This window comes from Patella vulgata, chromosome 2 (assembly GCF_932274485.2).
Source record: "Patella vulgata chromosome 2, xgPatVulg1.2, whole genome shotgun sequence".
NCBI lineage: Eukaryota > Metazoa > Mollusca > Gastropoda > Patellidae > Patella > Patella vulgata.
In genome coordinates, this window is record NC_065880.2 from 44,077,807 (window position 1) to 44,104,107 (window position 26,301).

At 34.4% G+C, this 26,301-nt stretch overlaps 1 protein-coding gene across 1 annotated transcript; it reads left to right on the plus strand.

Annotated features, from left to right (window-relative positions):
• The first annotated feature begins 1,848 nt into the window (after positions 1–1,848).
• LOC126810502 (meteorin-like protein) lies at positions 1,849–21,604 on the plus strand. Its single transcript, XM_050535609.2, has 4 exons — positions 1,849–2,684; positions 9,455–9,873; positions 15,495–15,551; positions 18,387–21,604. The coding sequence occupies exons 1-4, from the start codon at positions 2,587–2,589 to the stop codon at positions 18,746–18,748; spliced, it is 936 nt and encodes a 311-aa protein (XP_050391566.1). The 5' UTR covers positions 1,849–2,586; the 3' UTR covers positions 18,749–21,604.
• The last annotated feature ends 4,697 nt before the right edge of the window (positions 21,605–26,301 follow it).

Consider the following 26,301-nt stretch of genomic DNA (forward strand, 5'->3'; position numbering starts at 1 on the left):
AGTGTAGAATACCCTTTCATTTAGATTTATCGTGTCACATTCTTTGTGATCACCTTTCTTTATCATATTATATTAAATGAACAGTATGATAGAACATACAGTAAATAACACTATTTAAATTATATAGGTATGACCTAAAGTAGATTCAATCTAATTAAAACGAAGAATGGTCACGGCTTGCTACAACTTCGTAGGTAACTAAGGTGAAAGCAAAGGTAGATTAGAAAGGAATTAGGTCATCATGTTCACGTTTATCAAGTTTTGAACATCGAATAATAGACCGGCGTTGCGTTTTGACCTGGGCTTTTAAAAAACCTTGTCCGTATCAAGTGGAATTCAATTGCTTGTTTTTAACAGGAGTAATCGAAAATGATAGCAATACTTCCTCTCTATCACAATTTATTTTACCACAGACCAAAAACTGTTTTAAATTTTGATTTTAAATAATTTTTTTAAAAAAGACGTGAGGCCAAGACCCTTGTCCAAAATTTGTACTAATTATCCACATGAGCCATACAATAAAAGTGTTTATTAAGTAGAAAAATTTAATCAAAAAGGAATATAAAGAAAGCGAGACATTAATATTATTATTATCCAAAAGATAAGTTGCCAGTCGACGTAACACACGCCCACAACAGCTCAGACGTTCATATAGCCCATAAAGGTTGTTACGTTTGTATTCTTTTGCAGGTAGGGGAGCAGCCAAAAGACTAAACCGGGCACTGGCTAACAACCTATGAAGTAATTACCAGACATAATTAAACTTTAAAAGGATTCTAGTTCTTTCTAGAGCTAACATAAACAAAACATGTATCAGTAATCATATGATAACTTAAGCTGTTCGATTTATTAGCTTTGTATCTCGTAAGCAGAAACACGATGTACCAATTCAAATGATATACCTTTAGCCCCCAAATGTTTAAAATGAGCAAAGGGCAATAAATCTGCAAATAATTAAATTAGCGGAAATCGATAGGCTTCTTCGTCATCAAAGCATAAACAGTTTGGGTATATTTCAAGCCAATTGAATGAACGTCAACAAGCAGGAAGACAGGCTAGGTTACGATAGCCATAACGAGGACAGTTCAAAGTCGGCGTATATAAACTGACTCATTTTTAACAGTTTAGTTTAATGAAGCTAAACTAGTACAGTAGTGAACATTACTCGATTGAAAGAGGCCTTTCAACGAAAGCAATTGCTCTTTGCATTTTGTTTTTTCGCATCTCACGAATTGAGTTTACTAGAAAAAGAAACATTGGGAGTTGTAAGTTATAGGCGCCTTTTCTTTCGGATCCATTAGCCTATTTTTTATACAATAAAGTCATAACGTCTTATTTTGTTATTTCAATTGCAAAAAAATCACACACAGTGTGTATGTAAGTGTAAAATCGTGTTGAAGTGAGTATTAATTAAGACAGATTGTCAATCACGTCGCATATTTAGTAGAAAACGAAACTTCTATAAATGAGACGATTATCATGTTAAATGATATTTTCACCAATTCAAATGCATTAATGATATTATCGCTGGTAATTAATAAATGTTCATGTCAAAATAGAAGCCAATTTATTAGCTCCATTTCCCATTTTCTTGATGACTATTTCCAGTTGCTTTCTCTACAACAATTAGCCGTAAATATGTTGTCAAATATTTATTTCGTATGATCAAGTTTTAAAACTTCAACAGCACAAAAGATGCATGTTGCAACTGATGTTAACGGTAAATTTCCTCTTGGCCCCTTTAACTAGAGTAAATCACATCTTGACTATTTGTCCGCACGTGGCTGGTTCAGCAAAGCGACCAATCGTTTCGTCCCGTTAAGTCTTGGCAGTAAAAAGTGGGCTATATGATCGTCTACACTCCAGTGTGTCTCTTATCGACGGTATGAATTGACGCGTGGAGCTTGTTTGTGAATATAACGGATATTAATTATATATATTGATAATAAAATACAAGGCACTGGAAGGGAATGGCATGTGTGACGTAAGGTGTTTTGTGAATTCAGCAGTTAGATTCTGAACGTGCAAGCTTTTATGTAAATCAACAGGTTGCTGAAAAGAAGGAAAAAAGTCTTGAGTTGAGCTGAACGAGTCGGCTGTAGCTGTTTGATTTCGTGTCATTCGGAGTCTATTTTTGGAGTCTGGCGCTGTCGTATTCCGGGACTTTAATTCGAGAAAAGATTACTTAGTTGAAAAAAAAAAGGTTTAGAGGCAAAGAAATATCTGGCATTTGTAAATACGTTATGTTTTAGTGGCAGTGTAATCTGTTACTGCAGTTTTTGAAAACTGAACGTGAAAACACTATTTATATTTTTGTCATATAAATGTGTTTAAATACTGCTGACTAAACATATCACAATTGTTATTTTGAATATAACAATATAATAAACATATGGTTTCAAATACAAGTATGTCGGCTATTTTTAAAACTATGTGAAGTTCGCAGTTTATAAAGTAATCTGTATTTGCTTTGTAGAAGGACGATGTAGATTTGCTGATGATGTGTAACAGTCAACTTGCTGTCGAACTTCAGTCATTTTTTATTCATCATTATGGATTATAATACATACCTTTTACCTGGATAAAATGGATATATCTCGAATTTTATACACCCTGATGTGTGTTTTAGGGGCTACCTGGACGCAGGCTGTTACAGTGTGTGATCAGTGTGACTGCACTTTGAGGTAAGTTTTATGTTAATCAAAATATTTGAACTAAACCATTTTTGTCTCAAAATGCTTGCCATCATTGTACGTACCCCGCACAGGAAAGCCTTTCTTGAAAATCCTTAAAGCAGATTTTTTAAATATCGTTGGACGATGCATCTTTAATTACAATTTTGTATAGTTGTCACGTACGTCAATGACACTTGAAGTGAATGTGCAGGGAGATATGTCGTATCCTTGTCTGGTGTCGTGCAAACGACAATGTCATATTACATAATGAATCATGATGTTGGAATTTGACAGGAGAATATCGTAAAGTAATTTAATATAAATCTATTTTAATGTAAAACTTCAAGAAACATGTTTCAATCCGTCACATTTACACTTCAGGTAAACTAACATAAATGTATATTAAAGTATATAATTATACGATATATCATTCGTCTTTCAACAAATGAGCCCAGTCGGAGCAGAACAGTGGAACGATTAACCCCATTTCATTTCATTTCTTTCAACGAATGTTATTCATCCTGTTTTCCGATAATTATTTACAGAGCTTTTTAAAATGTTTTAATTCAGACCAATCTGAACATGAGTTCAGAATGTGAAGTAAATTAGATTAAAACTAAACGCACATAACCAAAATTTAGAATCCACAACAAAATGCTTTTGTTAAATTTGTAGTTGAGCACAGTCGTCAACATGTATATAATTTGACTATCAAGCGCCACACGAATATTTTCTTAAAACCGACCTCGCGTTTTTTTTATGTTTCAAGATAATTTGTAAGCCACTTTACAAACAATGCTGCTATTGAAGGGTTGAATATTTGTTGAACCTTGTCTGAGTGATAGTGCGTGTTGGAGTAGACCTATGTTAACAATTCGTCCTTTCTTTAGACAACCATTAAACACGGTTAATTCGGTTATATTTCGTTTTATACCGCAAGATCATACCTGTATATAGGTGAAACGACAAAGCATATTGTGCATAATATATAATTCCAGTCGCAACCTGCATTCAAAATTCTGATCAAAACTCTGATCCAATAACTCAGTCTGAATTGAGAATTGAATGTACGACAATCTTCAGGGGTTGGATTGTTGAATAATTGTCAGGTAAGGGGAGAGAGGAGGTTTTGGCAATATAGTGAATGGAGTTTAATGAATATTTAGCGTCATTTGGTTGAAGTAACTGAATACCGCCACATTGTGTGTGGAGCTAGCTCCAACTTTTATGATAAATGATATTGTTTACACATAACGGCTAACCGTTACATTTCACAATGGATTAAACGGTCTTATTGAATTTGATGTATTTAATAGCGTTGGTTCTTTTTATTAAAGACAGACTGACAGACCGCGTTGCCACGCTCATTAAGTACGAAAAACCATAACGGGTTATTGTTGAATATATTAGAATATAAAGGTATTCTTATTATCTAGATATGACCATATCATTTTGCTGTCCTTTATAATATGTTGACACATAATTATTGATATAACAAATGGATTGCCTTAGATTTTATGATTTATGAAGAATTTTAAGATTCATACTACTACTACATACACTAAAGAAGTGACCACTCTAGTGCACAATGTCGGTATGTGTACACTTTCTAGAACACCTGATACAACTTTTGCAAGGTTCACATGATTAAAGATGCGTTATATAAGAAATAAAGCTGCATATTACAGGGTTTTACTTTGGCTTCGAGTGATATGTAAATTATTATTTATTCACATGACAAGTTACTCTCTAGACCATCGGATGGCGCAGATGTAAACAGATTAAAATACGATCGCCATTTAATGATTTAATTTTAAAATGGAGACTCGATTAACAAATAACGTTGCTGCGATAATAAACAATCTAAGTCAAAACTTCAAACAGTGGTAACGTCGCTCAGAATAAGGTAATTTGATTGAAATTTGCAATATATTAATTTTGAATCATCTATTTTGGAACAATTATAGCAAGAACGGCCAGCTCTTTATCTAAATCGTACATAATGCGTCCCTCATAATTGTTTTTCTAAAAGATGTCTTTATCACAAAACAGTTCATGTGGAAGTAATGAAGATAGTACCAAGGTATATTTCCCATGACCAACATCTTGTAAAAATTATAGTTATATGTAGAACATATTGATCGTTGACAATAAACGGAATAAACCAGAAGAGGTTCCCAAGAAGAGACCGGTAGTGTTCTCTAAACTAACAAACAGACCACATACCATGGTATCCCCATCTCCCCCAGGCTCAATATGACACCGTATTGTAAATTCTAGTGATCACAACGTGTTTACTCGTGACCCCCACCTTTTCCTGTGCACGCGGGATAGATATACTCTCTACCGCCAACGTTTAAATATTGACTTATCGGCTAATTTCTCATTGACCACAGTGTGATGTTGTTGGAGAGAGGTTTGTTAACATCGCTACACCCATTTTACAGCGGTTGACCAAAAGTGGCTGTGTTATTCATTTCCCATAGAAAGCGTATCCATTAAAATTATGATTTGTTGCTTTATAAATATGTTTGAACCTTTAAGAAAAGAGGTTGCCATAGCAAACATTGAGAGAGAGAGAGAAATGGGGTTTAACGTCCACTCGACACAAACTAGGTCATTTCGGGACTAACATATGGTTTAATTTTATTTCAATAATTCGCTTGCGCGTAGGGGTCTTTAGCAGTGAGCAAACATTGAACAAATGTAGTCTCGATCACTCAAACTCGAGTGGAGACAATTTAAGTTTGAGCGATTTTGACTAAGAACGAATGGTAATCAAGATTTAAGAAATAAAGGTCAAGGGTTATAAAACTTTATTACTCAATTTTTTTTTTATCTCTACTTGGTTGACGTTAGTTTTGCGCAGTGTTTCTCAACCAGTGTGCCGAGAAATTTTGAACGGCACACTAAGAAAATGTGAAAAACCACGTGATCCCAGCTATGAACTTATCAGTAGACACCAGTGAATACTCAATTGGGAAATTGAGTATTCACTGGTGTCTACTGATAAGTTCATAGCTGTGTTTTTCTTTATTTAGTTTGAGTCATTCTATGTGTCTATGACTAGTCTCTGTCACGGTTGTAAATGTTTTTATTTTGCAAAATTCAAATATTTTTCATATATTTAGCCAGGTGTGCCGCTATTTTTTCATGTGTTCTAAGGTGTGCAGTTGGCAAAAAAATGGTGAGAACCACTGGTTTAGCGATAAACCATTTTGATCTGTATATTTTCTCGGTAGACCTTTAACGGGGCCTTTGTAGGGGTGGGAGTGGCTTAGTCTTTTTTATGGTTAGTCTGCGAGGGGAGTGGGGAAATTCTATCTTCCTTACGAACACATGTGCCTTTAACTGTGCACCATGACTTTCTAGGTGCAACTTCGCTTTTAAAAAAATGAACCTTTGTTGTCGCACCTGATCTCTCTTGTCGATCGATATTTTATGTCGTTTTTCGTAAGTTACGTGTCAAAATGTGGAGATCTTAAATGAAATCGGTCAAATATCTGGTATGCGACGAATCTGTAAAGAATCGAACTGAATTTTAATTACATAAGACATACGATATGTCATGGTGCTTTGCTTTGCGATATTCGACATAAAATAGCTTTAAGATCGACACTGAAGAGTTTTGAAAACAAAATTATTCCTATCATGCAAATAAAAGTAGAGGTCAAGAATAGTGTAAATGCAGAAAAACATGTCAAGAATGGATATTTTTATTCTTAAAAAATAAATAAGGATTCCAAACCCAGACGTTTGAATAAAATGTTACGGCACAGAATAAAGGTAGAAGCGAAGGAAACGGTTGTAAGAAATCGATTCTTGGTCTCAAAAATTTAAGAATCGATCTTTGTAAAAATCGTCAAGTCATTGTAAAAAGAAATATTGGGTCATATGCTTACGATATAACCGACAAGAATTGATAAAACTTACAAAAACAACAGCGATATAAACAAATGTATGACACAAAACAAAACAATAATATTTTACACAATATAGAAAATAAGAAGTGATCTTTAACAACATGCACTTGATAATATCCCCTTTTGTACACAAATCATTGCCAGTTGATGTTTGTTCTTCGATTTCTCGTCTTGCTATGTTTGTTTATCAGGAAAGCGTCTGTCACTTGTTTGCCTGTATTCCTGGCTTCTAGAGATATTTCTTCTAAAATAAACTTATATCGTAAACTTGAAACTACAACTTTCCTTCATTTTCAAGATATTTGTGTTTTACGTAGAAAAGCTTAAACGCTTTGTGTTGCGAAAATAGCTTATGTCGTTGCACAAGATCAAAAGGCAAAACTATTTCCAAATCTGCATATTTTCACCTGTTTTATATTCAAAAATTTTGCATCGCTACTCTTTTTTATTCGTAGATAAACCAAAAATATGAGCTTACACCTTCAAAAAATGTTAAATACTTTTGTAACGACAATCATCACTCGATAGCAATCTGGTGAAATCATTTGAATTATATATATCGTTGCAAACGTAACGACTGGAAACGAGGAGTTTCTACGAACAAGTTATATATTCAGCTCCTTAAAGCCTATATATCTTAACTTTTGAATTTTGATAAAATTAAGTTGATCTAGCCATTTTATTTGGGTGTACTACACATCTGATCATGTACATAATGCAAAATAACCCCCAGCAACTCTGGTCTAAATATTGGGTATTATTATTACTCCCTTGAAAGGCTGTAAGAAATGTGACACTAAGCTATATGATATAATAAAAGTTGATATCACGCTTAAAATCCCAGCTCAAAGACAATTCTACAATAGCCAATACAAACCTAGAATACGGCCTGACAAAAGTTAATCTTATATCTATTGAGGGGTAACCAGGTGTCTATGCTGGGGACCTGGCTAAAAAAAATGGGTTGAATTTTGGAAGTAAAAGATCAAGTTGGGTATAACAAACCCGGGCCTGGGCAAACCTTAGGAAAAGGTTACACCCCTGACATCTAAGCTGATAAGATTCCCTAGAAATGACGATGACAGGTTTCAATATATGTTAATCATCATCTGTATTACATCGTTACACAAGTTCACCATGTCTATCCTAGCAACAAGATTGCGATTCTTTATACTAACAGAATGCGTGTATAATCTTCATGTTACGTGGGCATCTTTTTGATTTCACATATTTTACATTAATATGGGATAAGTAAACTATACGTATTATATAATTTCATAACTGTCACAAACCATTCGAGAGATCTCCAAACGCATTCCGAAAGATTTTTGTCCCCCGCCTTTCGAAGAAAGCAGGGGACTATTAAAATGGGTTCGTCCGTCTGTCTGTCTGTCCGTCTGTCTGTCCGTCACACTTTTTGGGACACAATAACTCTCTTCCTAATTGAGCTAGAATGTTCAAACTTGGTGTATGTGTTTATTAGGTCAATGCCTTGATGGAGTTCGAAGATGAGCATTTTCCGCTTAGGGTAAGCAGAGATAAGCAATTTGATTGGTTGATGCTTTGGGACACGATAACTCTCTTCCTAATTGGGCTAGAATGTTCAAACTTGGTGTATGTTTTGATTAGGTCAATGCCTTGATGGAGTTCGAAGATGAGCATTTTCCGCTTAGGGTAAGCAGAGATAAGCAATTTGATTGGTTGATGCTTTGGGACACGATAACTTTTAATTGAGCTAGAATGTTCAAACTTGGTGTATGTGTTTATTAGGTCAATGCCTTGATGGAGTTCGAAGATGAGCATTTTCCGCTTAGGGTAAGCAGAGATAAGCAATTTGATTGGTTGATACTTTGGGGCACGATACCTCTCTTCCTAATTGAGCTAGAATGTTCAAACTTGGTGTATGTGTTGATTAGGTCAATGCCTTGATGGAGTTCGAAGATGAGCATTTTCCGCTTAGGGTAAGCAGAGATAAGCAATTTGATTGGTTGATGCTTTGGGACACGATAACTTTAGTTCTAATTAAGTGAGATTGATGAAACTTGGTGTATAGATTTATTATATGAATACCTTAACTAAGTTCGATAATGAACATTTTTTGCTGAGGGTAAGCAGAGTGATAAGCAATTTGATTGGTAGAAACTTTGGAACACAATAACTCTCCTTCTAATTGAGGTAGAATGTTCAAACTTGGCATAGGTGTCTATTAGGTGAATGTTTAAACTTGATGTATATGTAGATGTTCATTAGGTGAATGTCTTGACTGAGTTCAATAATTAACATTTCGAGCTGAAGCTAAGCAGAGCTAATCGATTTCATTTGTCGATGGTTTGGGACAAGATAATCTTGATTCTATCTGATAGAGAGTGATGAAACTTAGTGAAAAAAATAAATGTGCGATTAATTAATATGTGTCATCTATTTATTTTGCAATTTCGGCGGGGGACATCAGCCTCACTGTTGGCTTGTTTGCTTTCATATATGCTCCATTTATTGATATTCTGATAGCATTCCTTTAAACAAATCATTCGAAATGCGTTGAAAATCAGAATTCGCTAATGAGATCTCTCCAAATACATTCTGGTTTGTCCTTTGTTTTCCTCATATACACCATTTGCCACATCCCGATATCCAAAAATGTTGTTCTTTTGGATAGGCACAGTCAAAGCAAATAGTCATATTCCCGAAGCAATGGTAATACAAAGTACTATCAGATTATAAGGGTGAGAATTTATAACGGTCGTAATCATGACTCCAGAAATATAGTGCCATCAATAACCAATACATCGAATAAAATTCTTTATTCTGTGGTATTTTCTTGTTTATTAAAGTTTTATATTTTGTTTAATTTTACAGTGAGAACACAGATGACGAGAAAGGTAACGCAATTGTAAAACCTCGTTGTTCGGAAGGACGTATAACATGGATGAATCCCCATGGTGCCATGCGACTGGAACTGGATCCGGGTATTTTTACAGATTTTCGAGCGTGTGTGATAGTTAAAAGTGATAATACAAAAACAAAAGTTTCAAAGGAGGTACAAAATACAATAAATAAAAACCATCGGACTAAATATTTAGAAAATGAAGTGAAATTAGAACCCTGGTTTACTGTGATAGATCGTAGCCGTGAATATTGTGTCCGATCAACGGACAAGCAACCAGTGTTATTATATGTAGAAACAGAAACAACTACGAATAGTACGGGTTTACCTAAAGTTACCGTTCTTTATGATATAGAAAAATACAGCCCGTTGCAAGAAGATCCAATGGAAGGTAAGTCTATGGCAATCTGTTTAAAAAGTATATTTATTTCATTTCAATTTGTTCTTAATACATAAGATCTAACTACTTCTTTATCGGTTATATTGTTGCCTTTGCGCCTGATTTGAGCCAACTTTATTGGCTAGATTGGCTAGAACCTTTATTACCAAAGAAATCAAGTCAGGCCGTTAGAACACAAATGATCAGACCTTTACTGTAGTGTAAATATAAATATGAAAACAAAAAAAGGGGACTGGAATATATCTGGATTACATTATTAATCTTAATAAAGATTATTTTAGAAGTTTATATGAACAGGCTTTAAACATGCATCTGAATACATCTGAAGTACCGATGCATCCCTTTAATTCGTTAAAGTTTTTAACTCCTCACAACTCTTCACAAAGTACACACAAGAATAACGCACACATAAATTTTTATATAATTGCATTGAACGTTCGCCGAGGCAGGTTTACACAAATCTGGTTTACAATAATGATTTTGCTTAACGTTTTTGTATGAAATTATTCTCAGCCTTTCCACCTGTTAAAGTATTATATATCAAGATGAGAAATTTTATGTATAGAGTTCTCCTGGTATATAGCGTGGATAATGCGATTTTATGCTTGAAGGTTGTGAGATTCTACCAAATTTAAAACAAAGTGTAACACCAACTTATTTAATATACCCATTCATCTGTTTTGATCTTAAAATTGTACTTCTAGCGTTGATCTTCTACTCGAGTGACTCTCAATAAACTTGCAGGGGGTGCTTTAAAATGATGGTCTCACTCGGTTGCATTTTCCCCACGACAGGTGCATGGGACTGATTCTCCAATTAATCGCACTATTTACTTAACAGGTAAAGTAATTAGTATGTTTAATTAACCAAGGCGTACACGCAGGATCTAACGATAACCCCATATCTTTGCTTGTTTACACGAAGAAATCTTGTGTTCGTGTGCAACGAAACATAGGATTTAGTTCAATAAGGATAACATTAACGTGAGCTGCACCGAATAACTGTTTTGTATCTTAACTTATTCAATTTATATTTTTGCAATCCTCCTCTGAACAGCACCTGGTTTCAGATAAGCTTATCTGTTATCTGTGTTACTCATTGAAACACAACATCTTCACCACCTTAATACAGGATACTTTTATTATGACTAAGTGAAACGTTGGACTTGTAAACCAGTATCGTGGCATAGGTAATGAAAAAATTAAAGATGAAAGATAGTTAGGGCTTATTTAAATTGCAAATTAATTTGCTAATAGAATAGAGTCGGGGCTGCAAACGAATGCAAGCAAACGAATGCAAGAAAAACAACTTCTATAAATAATCGGGTAAATGAAACCATATTTGATTTCTTGTTCTCTAACATGGTCGTTTTCGCCCAGATCAGTAACGTTTCATATTCTAAACTAATATCTCCAGCTAACTGCGAATTTCAAATAGATTCGAAAGGGGCAACAACGGACCCTTTCCGTAACACCTACCCCACTCCCATTATGAAAAATCTCCAATATGGCTTGTCCACATGGAATTGGCCATTTTTGCCGAATTGGTCCGTTGGACCTTTTTTTGTCTGCTGGTTAGGATTAAATGTGTATGTTTCTTAAATTATTGTCTATTGGTTTGTCTTGCTTTTAAAGGAATGCCAACAATGCAATGTTTATGTGATTAATAAATAGTAATGGACCTATATAACCTTCAAACGCACATTGGACACTTTCTTGTGTATCGATCAGAAACCGATAAAACCCTTACTACATGTGAATAAACCGAGGTGCTGACTTCTTTTTGGAATAATTTATCTCCGTGTATAAACATCCTTGAAGCGTGACTTTCAACTGTGATAATAGTATATTTTAAAAGTTAATTCACCCGAACAATAAATAACATGACGATAGGTAAATCTGACAGGCGTCCTCGTGGCTAAAACATATATTATAAACATATTATTTATGATATCCCATATACTATCATGTCCCTTTGATATATCACACATTACCGGAGTTAAGCTTGTAATTTATATCTATATAGTGGACAAAGCCAGCCAATTGTCACGGTCAGTTAATAGATTGCTTTCTAATATGGTTTTCGTCGTATAAAATATACAGTTTGAAATATACCTACCGACAAACTATAATCTAGGGATGCTAAGTTAATCTTTCAAGTGAACGTGACCGTTAAGTGTGTATATTTGGGATGTTAAAGTATATTACAGTGTCGACACGCCTGGATTCTTTAATGTACATTAAATTGCGTCTACCTGAGCTTTTCTTCTAAATAGTGTAGATATATATTTACCTACCTGCCTATGATATATTTACATGTATATGTTTTGTCTTCATGTTGTATATCTTTGTCTCAAATAACTAATGAAAAAATGAGAAAATTTGACTCGAAATATATACACACCCAACAATAAGCGCGTTCATAGAATAATTTCTCAGAAGTTATTAGCATAGTTTTACTGATAAATGTTTGGCAGTGTTTCGCTGACACGGGGAAATAAATGCGTTAATAACACGGTTGGGCCATAACAAACTAAAGATGATAGACATATTTGTGATATTGTTCTCAACAATAAGATGAGCCTTCCAAATAAACGAAACTTTATCAGCTGGTTTATATTATACTATTTATACTCTATCTTGTGCAAGACACCCGTTACTACTTGTATATCTAAATGGAGTTTAAGCTTAGATTTAAGAAACTGAAGTTACCGATAAATTGATTCACACTCTTCTGTTTCTATCTCTGCGTCTCCATCTTGCCAGACATGGTGTCTTTTCTGACCACCATAAGAAAATATTCTCAAGTTTCAACAGAAATAGCCACTGGCTACTCTATAGACCTAGTGGTCAGTTACAGTAAGTTGTCCTCGTCCATTGATGACCAACAATACACAGGTTGTATCGAGATGTTGCTACAACGCCCAAACAATACCGGTATAATCTTACAAGAATAACTAACCACGTCCATTTCATTTATATTTTTACTAATACCCCCGATCTGGACAATTGGTCAAACAGTTGATATTTACAATGATCGAAAGCGGGTCGAGGGAAGGTTTCAAATGTGTTGTTCGCGGGTATTTACAGGGTCAAACGATTGCCATTGTCATCATGAAAGGGAGGGTAACGAAATACTCGCAACAAAAACTCCCTGGCTGTTGACTATTATGTTAATCTATTCTAAATCTTATTGATATACCTCGAGGACGTGGCTCTCAGATTTCAGGTCAGTTGCAATGCGACGTGTCCGCTGGGACCAAACTGTAGATTATATTTACGAAATTATTCGCTCCAACTAATTTAACATACATGTATGTTTATGGACTATATTCAAGAAATCCACGCGAACTTTAATAAAAGATTCCATTATTGATATTAAAGCCATGACTCCCAAAGTTATAATTTATAAACTCAAACCGCTTTAAGATGTTTTGTTGTAAATGTTTTAAAAGTTGCTTTTGTGAAGCTTTTTTTAGATGAATATGACGACGAATAGAAAGCTCTCAGTGACTATATATACATTTTATCCCCGCTCTCAAATCAACATGTCATTAGCCCATTTGTTTTCTTTTTATTTCTCTTTAAATTGGCTTCAATTATCTAACCATTCCCTCATTCCGTTATTGGTGTCAAATCTCCGAAGACTTCCGGGGTTCACATATTTACTACTTTTATCAATTAACTTGCTCTTTTTTCATGGTGGCATTAGTCGTATACAATTGTTCAAGAATGATGTCGAGAAATACCAGGAACTTCTAAAATAACGGAACGAAAAAAAAACCCACACGCAGAATCGTCTAAAATGACAAGGCACCGGGAAAGTACACACGTGCTACCGTCTCTTCGTCTTTGATGGAAAACAAACCGTTACGTGTCAAGAGTTTTAATTGCTGACACTAAAACGAATATTTCAGATACTTATGTCAGCCATGTTAACTGAACTTTGTTTCTTCGATACTGATACACATTCTTTATACCCGTAAAATAACAATAGTTTACATATATCAAGAAATGGAGATGAGAATTAATGCCTCTCCTTTTCTTTAACATAAATAAGTTTCATATCTGTGGCCATTGTTTTGTTGTAATCTCAGTACGAAGCATTATTAAAGACATTAAATAGCACGTGTGTTTTGAGTGTGGTATTGTTTTGTCTATGATCCCACCAATGAAATAGTATACAATAAAAAAAATCTACAGCTTTTATCAAATAAAAACAGTCCTCTTTTTTTACTGATAATAATTGTTTGAGATTTATTCGGTCTAGTTTGGTTTTTTTTTTTAAAAATATGTAGGGTACAAAAAGTATAATAATATATATGGCGTTTATAAAGTTGCCTTTGTTGTCGTAGTCTAGTCTACGTTTTTATCTATAATAATGTTTAAAGGAGCTAAATCGCTAACATTTGGGACCTAGAAATTGACACAAGTGGGTCGCAACTCATATAATACTGTAATATGAATGTATATAAACTGATTTACATTCAATCATTTCCGTTTTTACTCTAATTTCAAATGTTCCGTGAAATAAGCCAGCAGTCTCAATCGAATGCAAATTCCTAGCGTCTGGTTATTCCAGTCTACATACGCCGTTTGGTTTGGTGATATATGATTAGCCTCGTTCCCCGAGTCTCTTGCTAGAACTGGGGCTGAAACGCATTATGGTACACGATTCGTGTACCAATGGTAAAATATTTATTTTGTCTTAAATATTGGATATCAGAAGCCCATCTTTTTCCGGTAAGATCACAGCATCAATGTTGTTTTAATTGACAAATAATTCGTGTTTTAAATGTTGAAGATTTTGGATGATATCGAGTTAGAGACTTAGCTACTTTAAAGTATGGTATACATGTATATATTTTATCGCACTTCTTCTATAACATATACTTTGATATACTTCAATAAATCTTTAAAGACTGTTTGAAATAAACTACCCGACCTTATAAAGGGGCTATATAGATGATATTTAATACAATATAAGTTTTATATAGGTATCTTTATGATCATACCTATATGTATGACATGCAAAGAAGCATTTCTTTAAGTTAAATTCTATACGTTGCGTCTGTAAATGGGTTGTATAATCGTTCTCAGTAATAAAAAAATCATATTCGTACCCTTCTGTGCTATCCCTTACTTCAAATAGATGGTAGATAACTTTGTATTTGAGGTTGTTGTGTGTATATCTACGCCTATGTTTATGTATGTATACTATAATAGATAAGAAATATACATCATTAAATTTGGCCCCTGGTAATATTATATAAATAATTGAATGTTTATATTAAAGTAGATTATATTGATAGGCACTCTAAACACTTCAAATATACTACAAGTGGTACAAGTATGTCAAATCCTTTATAAAACATCACGAAATTAAAAAAGGGGCAGCAATTAGTACTGATCTACTGATACCGTTCTGCCAAGACTTCAGCAAGTCATTGATCGCTGTATTATCTGGATATTACATCCTAGTCCAGTCATAATTATTGCTATCCAAATGATCATTTAGTCATTTCTGAAATAGCTGTACTGTAGCCTCGGATAGCAGTTTGATCAAAGTCTTTATTTCTAATAATATTTTTTTCCCTTTCTTTTCTTCTTCAGAATGTCGACCATGTGATAAAGAAGAACTTATTAATGCTTTTTGTACGAGTGATTTTGGTAAGTAAATTATATGCTTTAAACTGACTTGATCATTATAAAGTGGCTGACGATGATCTAAAATTAGATCCACGTTAAATCTGGTCTTCAAGCTTCTTTCAACCAGTGGCTGCGTCAGCCGCCGGCGGTTGGAGGGGCAAAGCTGGATAAAAGTCCAAGATTCAACTAGGGGTATTGGGGGCCTCCCCCAGAAATTTTTGAAAAACAGACTGCCGGAAATTCATTCTGGCAGTATATCAGGCACTGGTAGTCGAGATAAATAGAGCTGACCAGAAACTATCTGTCGCCAAATCACTAGCTTATCCGAAAGGTGTAAAACGAACGGAGGAGTAGAATCAAAGTGAATGGATATTCTTGACGCGATGAACCCATACCCCAAAACTTTGAGGAGCGTAAAAAGCATTTCTCAAGTGGTTAACGTATTTTTGCTTATATTAAGTTTACAACAGGGTGGGTTCGGTAAGAAATCGCTCGGACTCTACAACATACAAGTTTAGAACCGAGTGGGAATGTGAGATTTAATCACCTTAGAAGGTACTGATTACCGAAACATATCACAAATATATATCACAAACAGGGCAGACGAGATTTACTGAAATCAACTACTGAAGTTTGATTTCACCCCAGTAGTATCCATTGCCATACTGGTCAAACATTTATGGACATATTGATTGTCGCCCCTTGTCAGTTTTTAGTAGTGCCTTGTAAATGATTTCGTTACATACACATGAAAACCATTACGTGGATGTATGATACGTTTCTTGGCAGTCCATCTTTATTAGTTAGTCATGGGTACTACGTCTACATTTTATACATGCATGAAATTGAAGTAGGGCCTAAATCGACCAGTTATTTACCAAGCAAAGGGTGAAAGTTGAACGGTTGCTGAAAAGATTGATACGCATTTTATCATGCCATATTATCCTATTAATGGCCACCAATGGTGTGTAGGTACACACCATGGTTATTTACTTTAACCAATATGTTTATAGAGGTTAACATCTTCGTGTACCAAGAAAGCGGCACGAAAGGAAGTAACATGATATTATATAATGGTCGCCCACCTGTAGAATGAACTCACGATGGTGGTGAACGAACTAAAGCTATGTTCATTTCTCACCTTCTACTCGAAATTCCATCACATGTTTAGTAAACCCGACAAACAAGTTGGTCATCACAAGTCGATTTTCAACCCCGTCTTTAAACAAATCTTCTACCTTTATCCCCCTACCAGTACCAAAATGACGTCTGTGTCAATATTTCACGTCTGCTTGTTGATGACCAGACGACACGACGTCCACTAAAAAACAAACTCTACACGCATGCCTTTCAAATTCCTCAACGCCATTTTTTAAAGATTAAACTTTGCTATTGGATTAAATAAATGAACATCTAAATATTACCATGACTAAAGATAGATTAGATTCTGTCCAGATGTGCCTTTATAGATGCCCGAAACGACACAGCTCTAGATTTAAAGTAGCTTATTTTTAAAACCTTTAATCTATCGTGGAAATATATCGACAAAAATGTCTATTTTACATCTTTTACATAAAAGTATTTCTATAGAATTATGCAATGAATGAAGTTGTTTTTTCCCCTGCAAAACCAACAGTTACATTAATCTAACGCGTGGATATATTGTGATGAACGAACGCCCAACAAAACAGATATATATGGATTGAGGCTGAATACTTGAAAATGAATAAGAAAGTTAAATAATTGCATAAAAACGTTCTTAAGACATGGGTATTCGTTCATTATATACATGGCTACATTTTGGGTTGTGCACTCGACTGACAACCAATTAAACTAGGTACACAAGCATATAAATATATAGGTCTATGTAAGCCATCAACACCTGCCTTTAAAAGATCTATATAAAATATTTACAATGTAAAGAACTAATACAGTGTCAGGTATCACTATTGATGTAGCAAATTTAATTTCGTCACGCTTAAACTCTCAACTCTATAGAAACAGGTTGTCTTCTCACTAAAAGAAAGTTTAGTTGAAGTGGGTCTATTCTGTTCACCTTTTCGATATATATATATTATATATATAAAAATGTTTACGTAAACGAATTTGTTATTCGGTTAATACAAGAAAAATATCACGGAGAAAAAATGAAGCAGATACTGAATAATCGTATTTTAAAAAGTGGAAATAAACAGAAAATCAGATTCTTGCGTCGTTTCTTCAGACTTTGAGGAGATGGATAAAGCCTTCGCCTGATCTGTTCGATTGTGTTCACGTTGACCACTAATTATTTCACTGTCGACAGTTTAAAGAAAGAATCAGTTAACTCCCATATAGGTGGTAAATTTTCAAATAACACATCAAGTTTATAGAATAAAGTTCAGTTTTGAAACACAGGACGGTATAGTATTTGTTTGAAGCTAGAAATTATGACACATAATTTATGTAAATGGTTTGAGATTCTATCTTTCTATTAAATATCATACTTTACAATGGCGGCCATTATGTTAGAAAATGTTTGCATTTGAGCCAACGTTTGGCAAAGCTTTCGAGAAATATTATTAAATAATATATAAATTTAAATTGTTCTTAAACTTTTGAATAGAACATTGACAGATCTATAAATTTTATAGATCTGTCAATGTTCTTTTCAAAAGTTAAATAGTTATTAATTTGATCTAATCCAACAGGGGAAATCGGGCACTAAAGAGACACATAAAGCTTAAGTATACATTGGGATATTTTTCATCATAATATGGTTGGTTGTTCGTTAATCGTTTAAATGCATGCACCACCCCTCTCCTCCATGTAAATGTATTTTATTATTTATTTATGAATTTTATTTGTATATTTCAGTGATTGTGGGTCGTATTGCCGATGTATTAAATCATCCCGATGAAGATAGAACAAGTATTGGTGTAGAAGTTGATCAGCTAATTCAACAATCTACGGAACAGTTTACTCGCATCAAGAGAACTCCTACTACACTAATTGATGATCACATCATACATCCGGGCTACCGTTCAGATAGTCTGCTCTATGGACAAATCTTTGCGCCTGGAAAATGCGGTATCCAGCGCGGAGAGGGTACGTTTTTGTTTACCGGACGTGTACGATTAGGGGAACCGAAATTACGTTGTGCGCCTTTTTATGAAGACTGGCGGAAAATATTAGAGACTGCTACTAAAGATGGAACAATGGAATGTACATTTGATTGAAACTTTAAAGAGCTTGTCAATATATGCATATTACAGTAATCTGGGCAGCAAAGCAGAAACATAGTTTAGTTATATAAGTACTATGAAAATAATTTACGCTTTCGTGCATAATTATATCAATGATTCTGTAAGATAGTAGATATTATAGCACATAATGGTTGCGTAATACTAATGTCGGTAAAGACAATAAAAGTATAGATGAACCTTACTGTATATTATTTTGTACATTACTTATTTCATCGTTCTAAATGCTGCCTTTAACTATTGGAATTATAGACATTGGCGTTCTCAAGACTGTGATTTTGTGTTCATTCACTCAGTGTTTTGTGTTGAGGGTAAACAGAATACTCTAAGTTGTGCATAGCGACAATTTTTAAAGGGATGTGACTATCGATTATTTTATCGGTTGAAATCGATCGATAATCGATTATCATATAAATTTAAGTTTGTTATTAGTGTATTAGGATTGTTGTTGTTGTTATTATTATTAGGTTGTGTGAAATATTTACGTGTATTAAATGACCAAAAACAACCGGGGGAAACTTCTTGACGTAATACTAATAACTATTATAGGGTAGCCTACGTGGTTTCTCCAGCAATATGCTGTAGTGTGTGCATTTAATATAAGTTAATCATAGTGCTTTATTATCATCTATAGTGCTTCATCGAAAAACAACTTTAGTGACTGGTTATATAGTTAGTGAAATTCAATAATGAATAAGCCAGAGCGAAAGATATAGGGCAAATATTATGAAGTGTGCTTGACTATGTTGATTATCATTTTTAACGAACATTCCTGTTTCTGTTGAAATATAACAATGACTATCTGTAAACACGGGATATGATCTCTGATATGAACGAAGAAATATTCAAAATAATCCTTTGTTATAATATAATTATATCAACAATTATATCCTTATTTTAAACAATATGTTCTGTGTGCTTCATGTAATAATGTTAACCAACTTTTGTAAACATAATTGTTTTTGTAAATGCTAAATAGCTGTCATTCCTTTGACGATTGTTTATCTTAAATTGATACACAGAAGACCAAGAATAGTTAGCTGTGCGAATTTACGTCTCAGATGCAGGGTATACACGTGATAAAATTAAAAGTTTATGTAATGGCGTCTTTCAATACCGCATATAAGTTTAATAGCAAAATTTGCCTAATTTCTGTGGATAAGAAATACCAAAAAAGTAGACCAATTAGGATTATTGTGGCGGTTCAATCGTTTCTTGACCTGTTGACCTTGAACGTTGATCATCAGGGAACTTTTAAGATCTTCAGTAGGTCCTGCTGGTTCTTTTGATACCCATAGTATTTATGAACCCCACGGACTAATGACCCCTTTCCATGTTATATGGTGCACTTTCTAGGTCACCGGATGTGACTTTCTAGGTCACCGGATGTGACTTTATCGGTCACCGGATGTGACTTTATCGGTCACCTGGTGTGACTTTCTAGTGGGTCACCCGATGTGACTCTCTATGTCACCTGGTGCGACTTTCTGGGTCACCTGGTGTGATTTTTTGGGTCACCTGATGTGATTTACTGTGTCATGTGTCCTAATTCCCATTTATTTGGCTAAAACGTTTATTGTACATTTAAATTTAGGTTACAGTCGTAAAGGAGGCGTCATTCCATGACAGACACACTGCTGGTTATATCTTAGTCATTATAAGATTCATGCTATAACTGATCAATCTAATCATTGTAATTACCATTTCATGTTTATTATTACCATACATGGAACCAAGTTCAGACGTGTCCTACATACCAAATCAAATCCTGCCATTTAATAATAAAATCGGTTTATCAAACCACGCCAATATAAACAACTTCGTTAGCTCAATTTAGGATTTTTTCCATGAATCTAAATATTATCTTAAGAATTAGGAAGCTTATCTTGTTGCGAGCTTGATGCTAAAGTAACAGATAGTTTCCTAATTGTATTTCAATGGTTATAGAAAATGTAAACATAAAACCATCCATGTTCAATTTATGTCAACAGTTTCGTTATGTTCTTGTGTTTGTTTCTTGATATATTTGTGAGTCTTGGTTTAACCAGTCTCAAATAGTAATATATAAAGTACATGACAACTGGATGATAGAATACAAACCATCTTGTAATAACATGCGAGTCCAACATTGCGTCAAACAAAAGGTAAATATTTAAAACATCATTTGAATTTCTAGGGGGTAAGACAATATTCTTGCATTAGATTGCTTTGGTAGTCAGAGTTTGTATCTCCTCCAGTATCCTGGCTTGGATAATCTTGAGTGACCAATTGAGTTCTGGCGTTAGGTACAAGAGTACAGCACCAATTTGTAAGCTATAGGGATAACTATAATTACACAGAGACTGGATGCCAAAATGGTATTAGATGGCCTTTTAAACCAGTTGGGAATTTTGTCAAAGAAATAAGCTCATAGATTTCCGGGCGTGAGATTTCGCTGACTAAAATTTGATAGTGAATTATTATTCTCAGCATATTAATTCATAAACTTCCCAATGATCTCAAACTGATTACAATTTTAAAAAGTAGATAATGGAGCTATTCAGTTTGGTTATCGACATGCCGCTTTCATCAATCATCTATAGTTCGTTCGCATGTTAGTAGGACAGTACATAGGACATTGTTATTCATCACATTGTTATGTTATGGTTTATCCAAAAGCTCTTGGACCAAATTTTCGTTAAATAGATGGAACGTCTTTTATTGTAGATGAAATGAATTATATTAAATGAAGTTAAAATCTGTATTATATTTTTATAAATCAATTGTATATTTTGAATAAACTATATTGAACATTACTCACGTAAAACAGAATAAAATTATTGTGAAATATGATTGTTTCTGTTAATGATATCCGTTTCATTGAGATGAAAAATGCAGCCGAAAGGGGAGCAATGAAGAAAGGGAGCTAAATATTTTTGCAGTCCTTCGTTTATGTATATGTCTTTGAAATGGAAATATCGACTCTTGTGAGGTGCCACCATATAAATCAGAAACTGAAGAGATGCCGAATATTCAAAAAATTTAATCGCATCCACAAATGTTAATGAAGATTTGTCCGTTTAAACAATTTGAAATAGGTTTCTCAAAATATCCTCTGGGATCGAATCAATTAATATAGAAACAGTGAGCATACACGAATCATAAGACAGAACACATCTGGTGTGCTAAACAAATTAGAGGTTGTAGAAAGGTTTCGAAATAAATAAAATAGCTATCCGTAAGAATTGCTTGCAATAGACAGCAGTAGATCTTTAAGAAATGTGGTCGATAAGAGTTACCTCGACCGCGTTTAACCCAGGACAAGTTTCCTCGCACTTCACACCGGCGCTTAGTGAAGGTGTTGTGGTGAAACAAGTAGTTTAGTACAAGTTAAAGAGCTTTACAAGGATCAGCAGATGCTTAGCTACTAAAAACGACTGACGATAAATTTCTGGCAAGACAGGTCTTGTCTGATCTTATATGAGCTGATATGACTAGGGTTTAAGACCTTGGATTTTATCGAGGATATAAATTTGGCAAGGCAGCATTGACATTTTTCAACAATTCCCTCCAAAATATTGATAATGTCAAATGACTTCCTCGGTAGAAATAAAATGTCGCGTGTTTTGGGTTGGGTTTTTTTTCACTATTGATACATTGCGTAAATATTATGACGTCGTTCTAGTCAAAGCATATATCGAGGACTGCCGGACGACTGAACTATTGTGTGTTTCGTTGTCTGTAAACCTATCTTTACCATCGTCATAAATTGTCCTTCCCCACCACTGACTAACATGTACAGTCTACAGGGGTGTACAGAATGAAAAGTCAACATGGATCATGGCGCTAAGTCAAATGCATCGTCTTTCTTTCCAATGTTGCTCTGATGTGTTATAACCGTTTAGAATAAATAGATCTTTGACAGGCTGTCTAAAATCTGTCTTTAGCCATAAAGTACAAATCTTGATCTGTCACAGGTGTGTCTTTACAAATCTGATTGACAAATATTGTATTCCATTTGTGTCCAAAAATATCTAGGTGTTTAAAAATCATCTTAAACTAATAATTTCTGAATACATTCCTCTTAGCGCACATCTTATTTCGACATGTAACACAGCGGTTCACATTACAATGTCTTTATTTCTAAAACTTTGCCAATTATTATCATATTCGATTCATCATCGATACCTAAATATGCTGTGGGTGCATTCTCTAAGCTTGTTTAGAAAATGGCCAAAAAATGTTGAATAAAATTCTTTCATCGTCAGAACCAGCCAAGTAGACGGTCAGATTATTCGTGCAGGAGAGCCTGTATATAAGGCAAATAGGATTGGCCGTTTCTGGAATCCAGATGCCAAATTTTAAACATCATTTAGAAGATAGGTTGTGGTTCTTGAATAATGTTATGCTCGTGTCACCATGGTAATCAATAAGTGTGGCCAGGATGTATAATCTGTGACTGCAACTTGGTAAACTTCCGCTAGTTTTCACCATATTGATTTCCCTTCAAATAAAACATGGTGTCTTATTGTTGATCTTTACAAAACACGGTGTTTCTTTCACTCTTTTACTACTCAATTTCTAACAATGTTATTCTATTCTCTTATTACGATTGTCGTGTGTGTTTCGACATTGATCATCGACCGAGGGTCCCCGCTTTGATTAATGTTGCACTACAATCAAACATTTTCCTATACCGAAATGTGACGTTCGATATCACAAGGTCGTCGAGCTCAGAAGTTTCAGAAATAAAATATCCTTAAGGCCTTGTTTAAGGGTGCTTTTGATTAACTATAAAAAGAAAAATAAGTTTAAAGCATTTACTCTTATTACTAGGATACATCACAAAGAGGAATTGTGAGAAATTGCGTGGATATCATAATAAGTCGTTGGGTTCGCGGCTGGTTAAATTCAGAGAGAAGAATATATTGCTTAAAATAGTCAACTATACGCCTTTAAATTTCTAAATGTCAAAAGTGGCATTCGATGTCGACTAACCAGTGCAAGTAATACTAATAAGGAAGTGGCTATTAAAGAAATGGGTGGCTATTAAACAAAATGGATGCCAATTTAAGAAATAGCTAACTATATAAGAAATGGCAGACTATTAAAGAAATGGGTGACTACTTACAAAATGACCTATTATTAAAGAAATGGCTGACTAAGAAATAGCTATTTAAAGACAGTTGGCTATTTAAGAAATAGTTGACTTTTAAAAAATAATTATTATCTATTAAAGAAATAGCTGACTATTTTAGAAATAGCTGACTATTTTAGAAATAGCTGACTATATTAGAAATAGCTGACTATTTTAGAAATAGCTGACTATTTTAGAAATAGCTGACTATTATTTTACTATTTTAGAAACAACTGACTATTTTAGAAATAGTTATTATTGTCTTTTAAAGACATGGCAGACATGGCAGACTTATGTCGTTGCCAGAATTGAATGTGGAGCTAACTTTATTAAAATTCTACGTTGATTCATCCATTTGCTATCGCCATACGCCGGGGAATTGTCGATTGTTGATAGTATTGGAATAATATATTGTTAAATAGTGCTGTTTTGTTTTCCGATATTTAGTATCTTTCTATGAACTCATTAACCAATTATTATTAAACTGCTCTATAGCAATCTGGGGGGAAACTTCAAAGTTTTCACCAACTCGTGGGTTTTCTCCGAGCCCTCCGGTTTCCTCCCACTGCTAAAGACCCCAACGTGCACGCAAATTATTGAAATAAAATTAAAACCATATGTTAGTCCCGAAATGACCTAGTTTGTGTCGAGTGGACGTTAAACCACATTTCTCTCTCCCTCTCTCTCTCTCTCTCTCTCTCTCTCTCTCTCAAAGTTTTAAAGTTTTGATGAAATGTGTAGTCACTGTCTGCTTTTCAAAGCTTTTAAAACAGGGCGTATATTTAGTTGTATGTGGGGCAATGATTCGGTTAAGATTTTAATTGCTATTTAGTAGAGAATCCTTCGTTTGAGAACACGTGAAAGGTTTGGAAAGAGAGAAAGGTATTTTCACTGTCAACATAGTTATCTATCTTAATGTCAGTCTTATTTACTCAGAGTATAATCACTTTACGTGGATTTTATCTTTTACTTTTGTACGTAAAATAAATCTGAGATCCTGATGTAAAAAGGCATACCCACCAACCAAAGAGACTGTTTGTTGACTTTGTAGACTCAATTACAGCCATACTTGAACAGGGTGGGACTTCTTACTGGCTGACATTTTGTAGAGCACGCGACACGCGCCTGTCGCTAGTAGCACGTGGGTAGTATGTAAATGTGGTGTAGATATTCTTTCTAAATTAACCTGACCTGTCAATCAACCCGATCTTCATGTGACAATTTTACATCTTACCTACTCATATGTCATCTTTTCTAGAAAATATATTCTTAATATAGCCTTCTTTTTAACATAGGCAATGTAACGGTAGTTTTTCAAAATTCTGACACCATGTGCGGAACACCTTGCAGATGTATAAAATTGCATTAATGCAGTTTTAGATAAAACTGTCCTTTCTCGTACTATGGTATCGTAAGTTCAAAATTCGTTTAAATAATAAAGAGACAATCATAATGATATATTTTTTGTTTAAAAAACCCCAATGGAATTCTTCAAGGGTCGTTTTTATTACGGGTATTCTTCAACAGAAATTGATAATGACATTGGATGTTTATCCCCATTACCTGAATGTTACGAGGGAGGGCCGAGAAAATCGTTCGTTTTTTTTATTCAAATGTTAAACCACGCTCATTTCCGCTGTCTAGTGAACTTGTTGCCCTTCTCCCCATCTTCTCGGGGAAAAAATCCAAATAGTCCCTTGCGCCTTTATATATCAATAATACATGTATTTACCACTGACTCGGCTGTAGTAACCACGGCTTCCAATTAGATATAATACAATTTCAAAAGATGTTTGGACAAAGTAAATAAGATGGACACTTCGTCTTTGTAGCAAATATCTCCCTACTTATATTTACTTTCACTAGTGGATTAACACTAATGCTTATATGGAGAGCCAATGTCGAAAATATTATAATAATCCCTGTTAATCCACGTGCTAACTAGCGTGGATTTGTGAGCGTCGGCTGGCGGTGAGCCGAAAGAAGTATATTTGTTTTGCGCCTGTTGTACGGTGTTTTTGTTGACAAGGCAAATATCCGGGGTTTATCCACCTCTAGAGTACAGCTAGCAACACCACAGACAGGTCGATTGGTATTTTATATAAAATACCACGTTATAACATTACACTACCCTGAAAACTTTCAAAATTGGAACTTTGTATTTCTTCAACAAATTCCATCACATTTTACACAAAAAAAACCAGTATAATATCCACAGATTTTACATCATTTTCTTTTCTTATGTTTTGGAACAAGTGAGTTGCCTTTAATTTATAGAACAGGCTCTTAAAACGGGTTGGGAAAATGTTGGCAGTCTGACCTCCTTCTACACTACATTGAAATGAATACCATAGTCCGAAACCCTTCCGATTCCTGGAACACAGTCAATGGGTCAATCAATATTCCAGAGAAT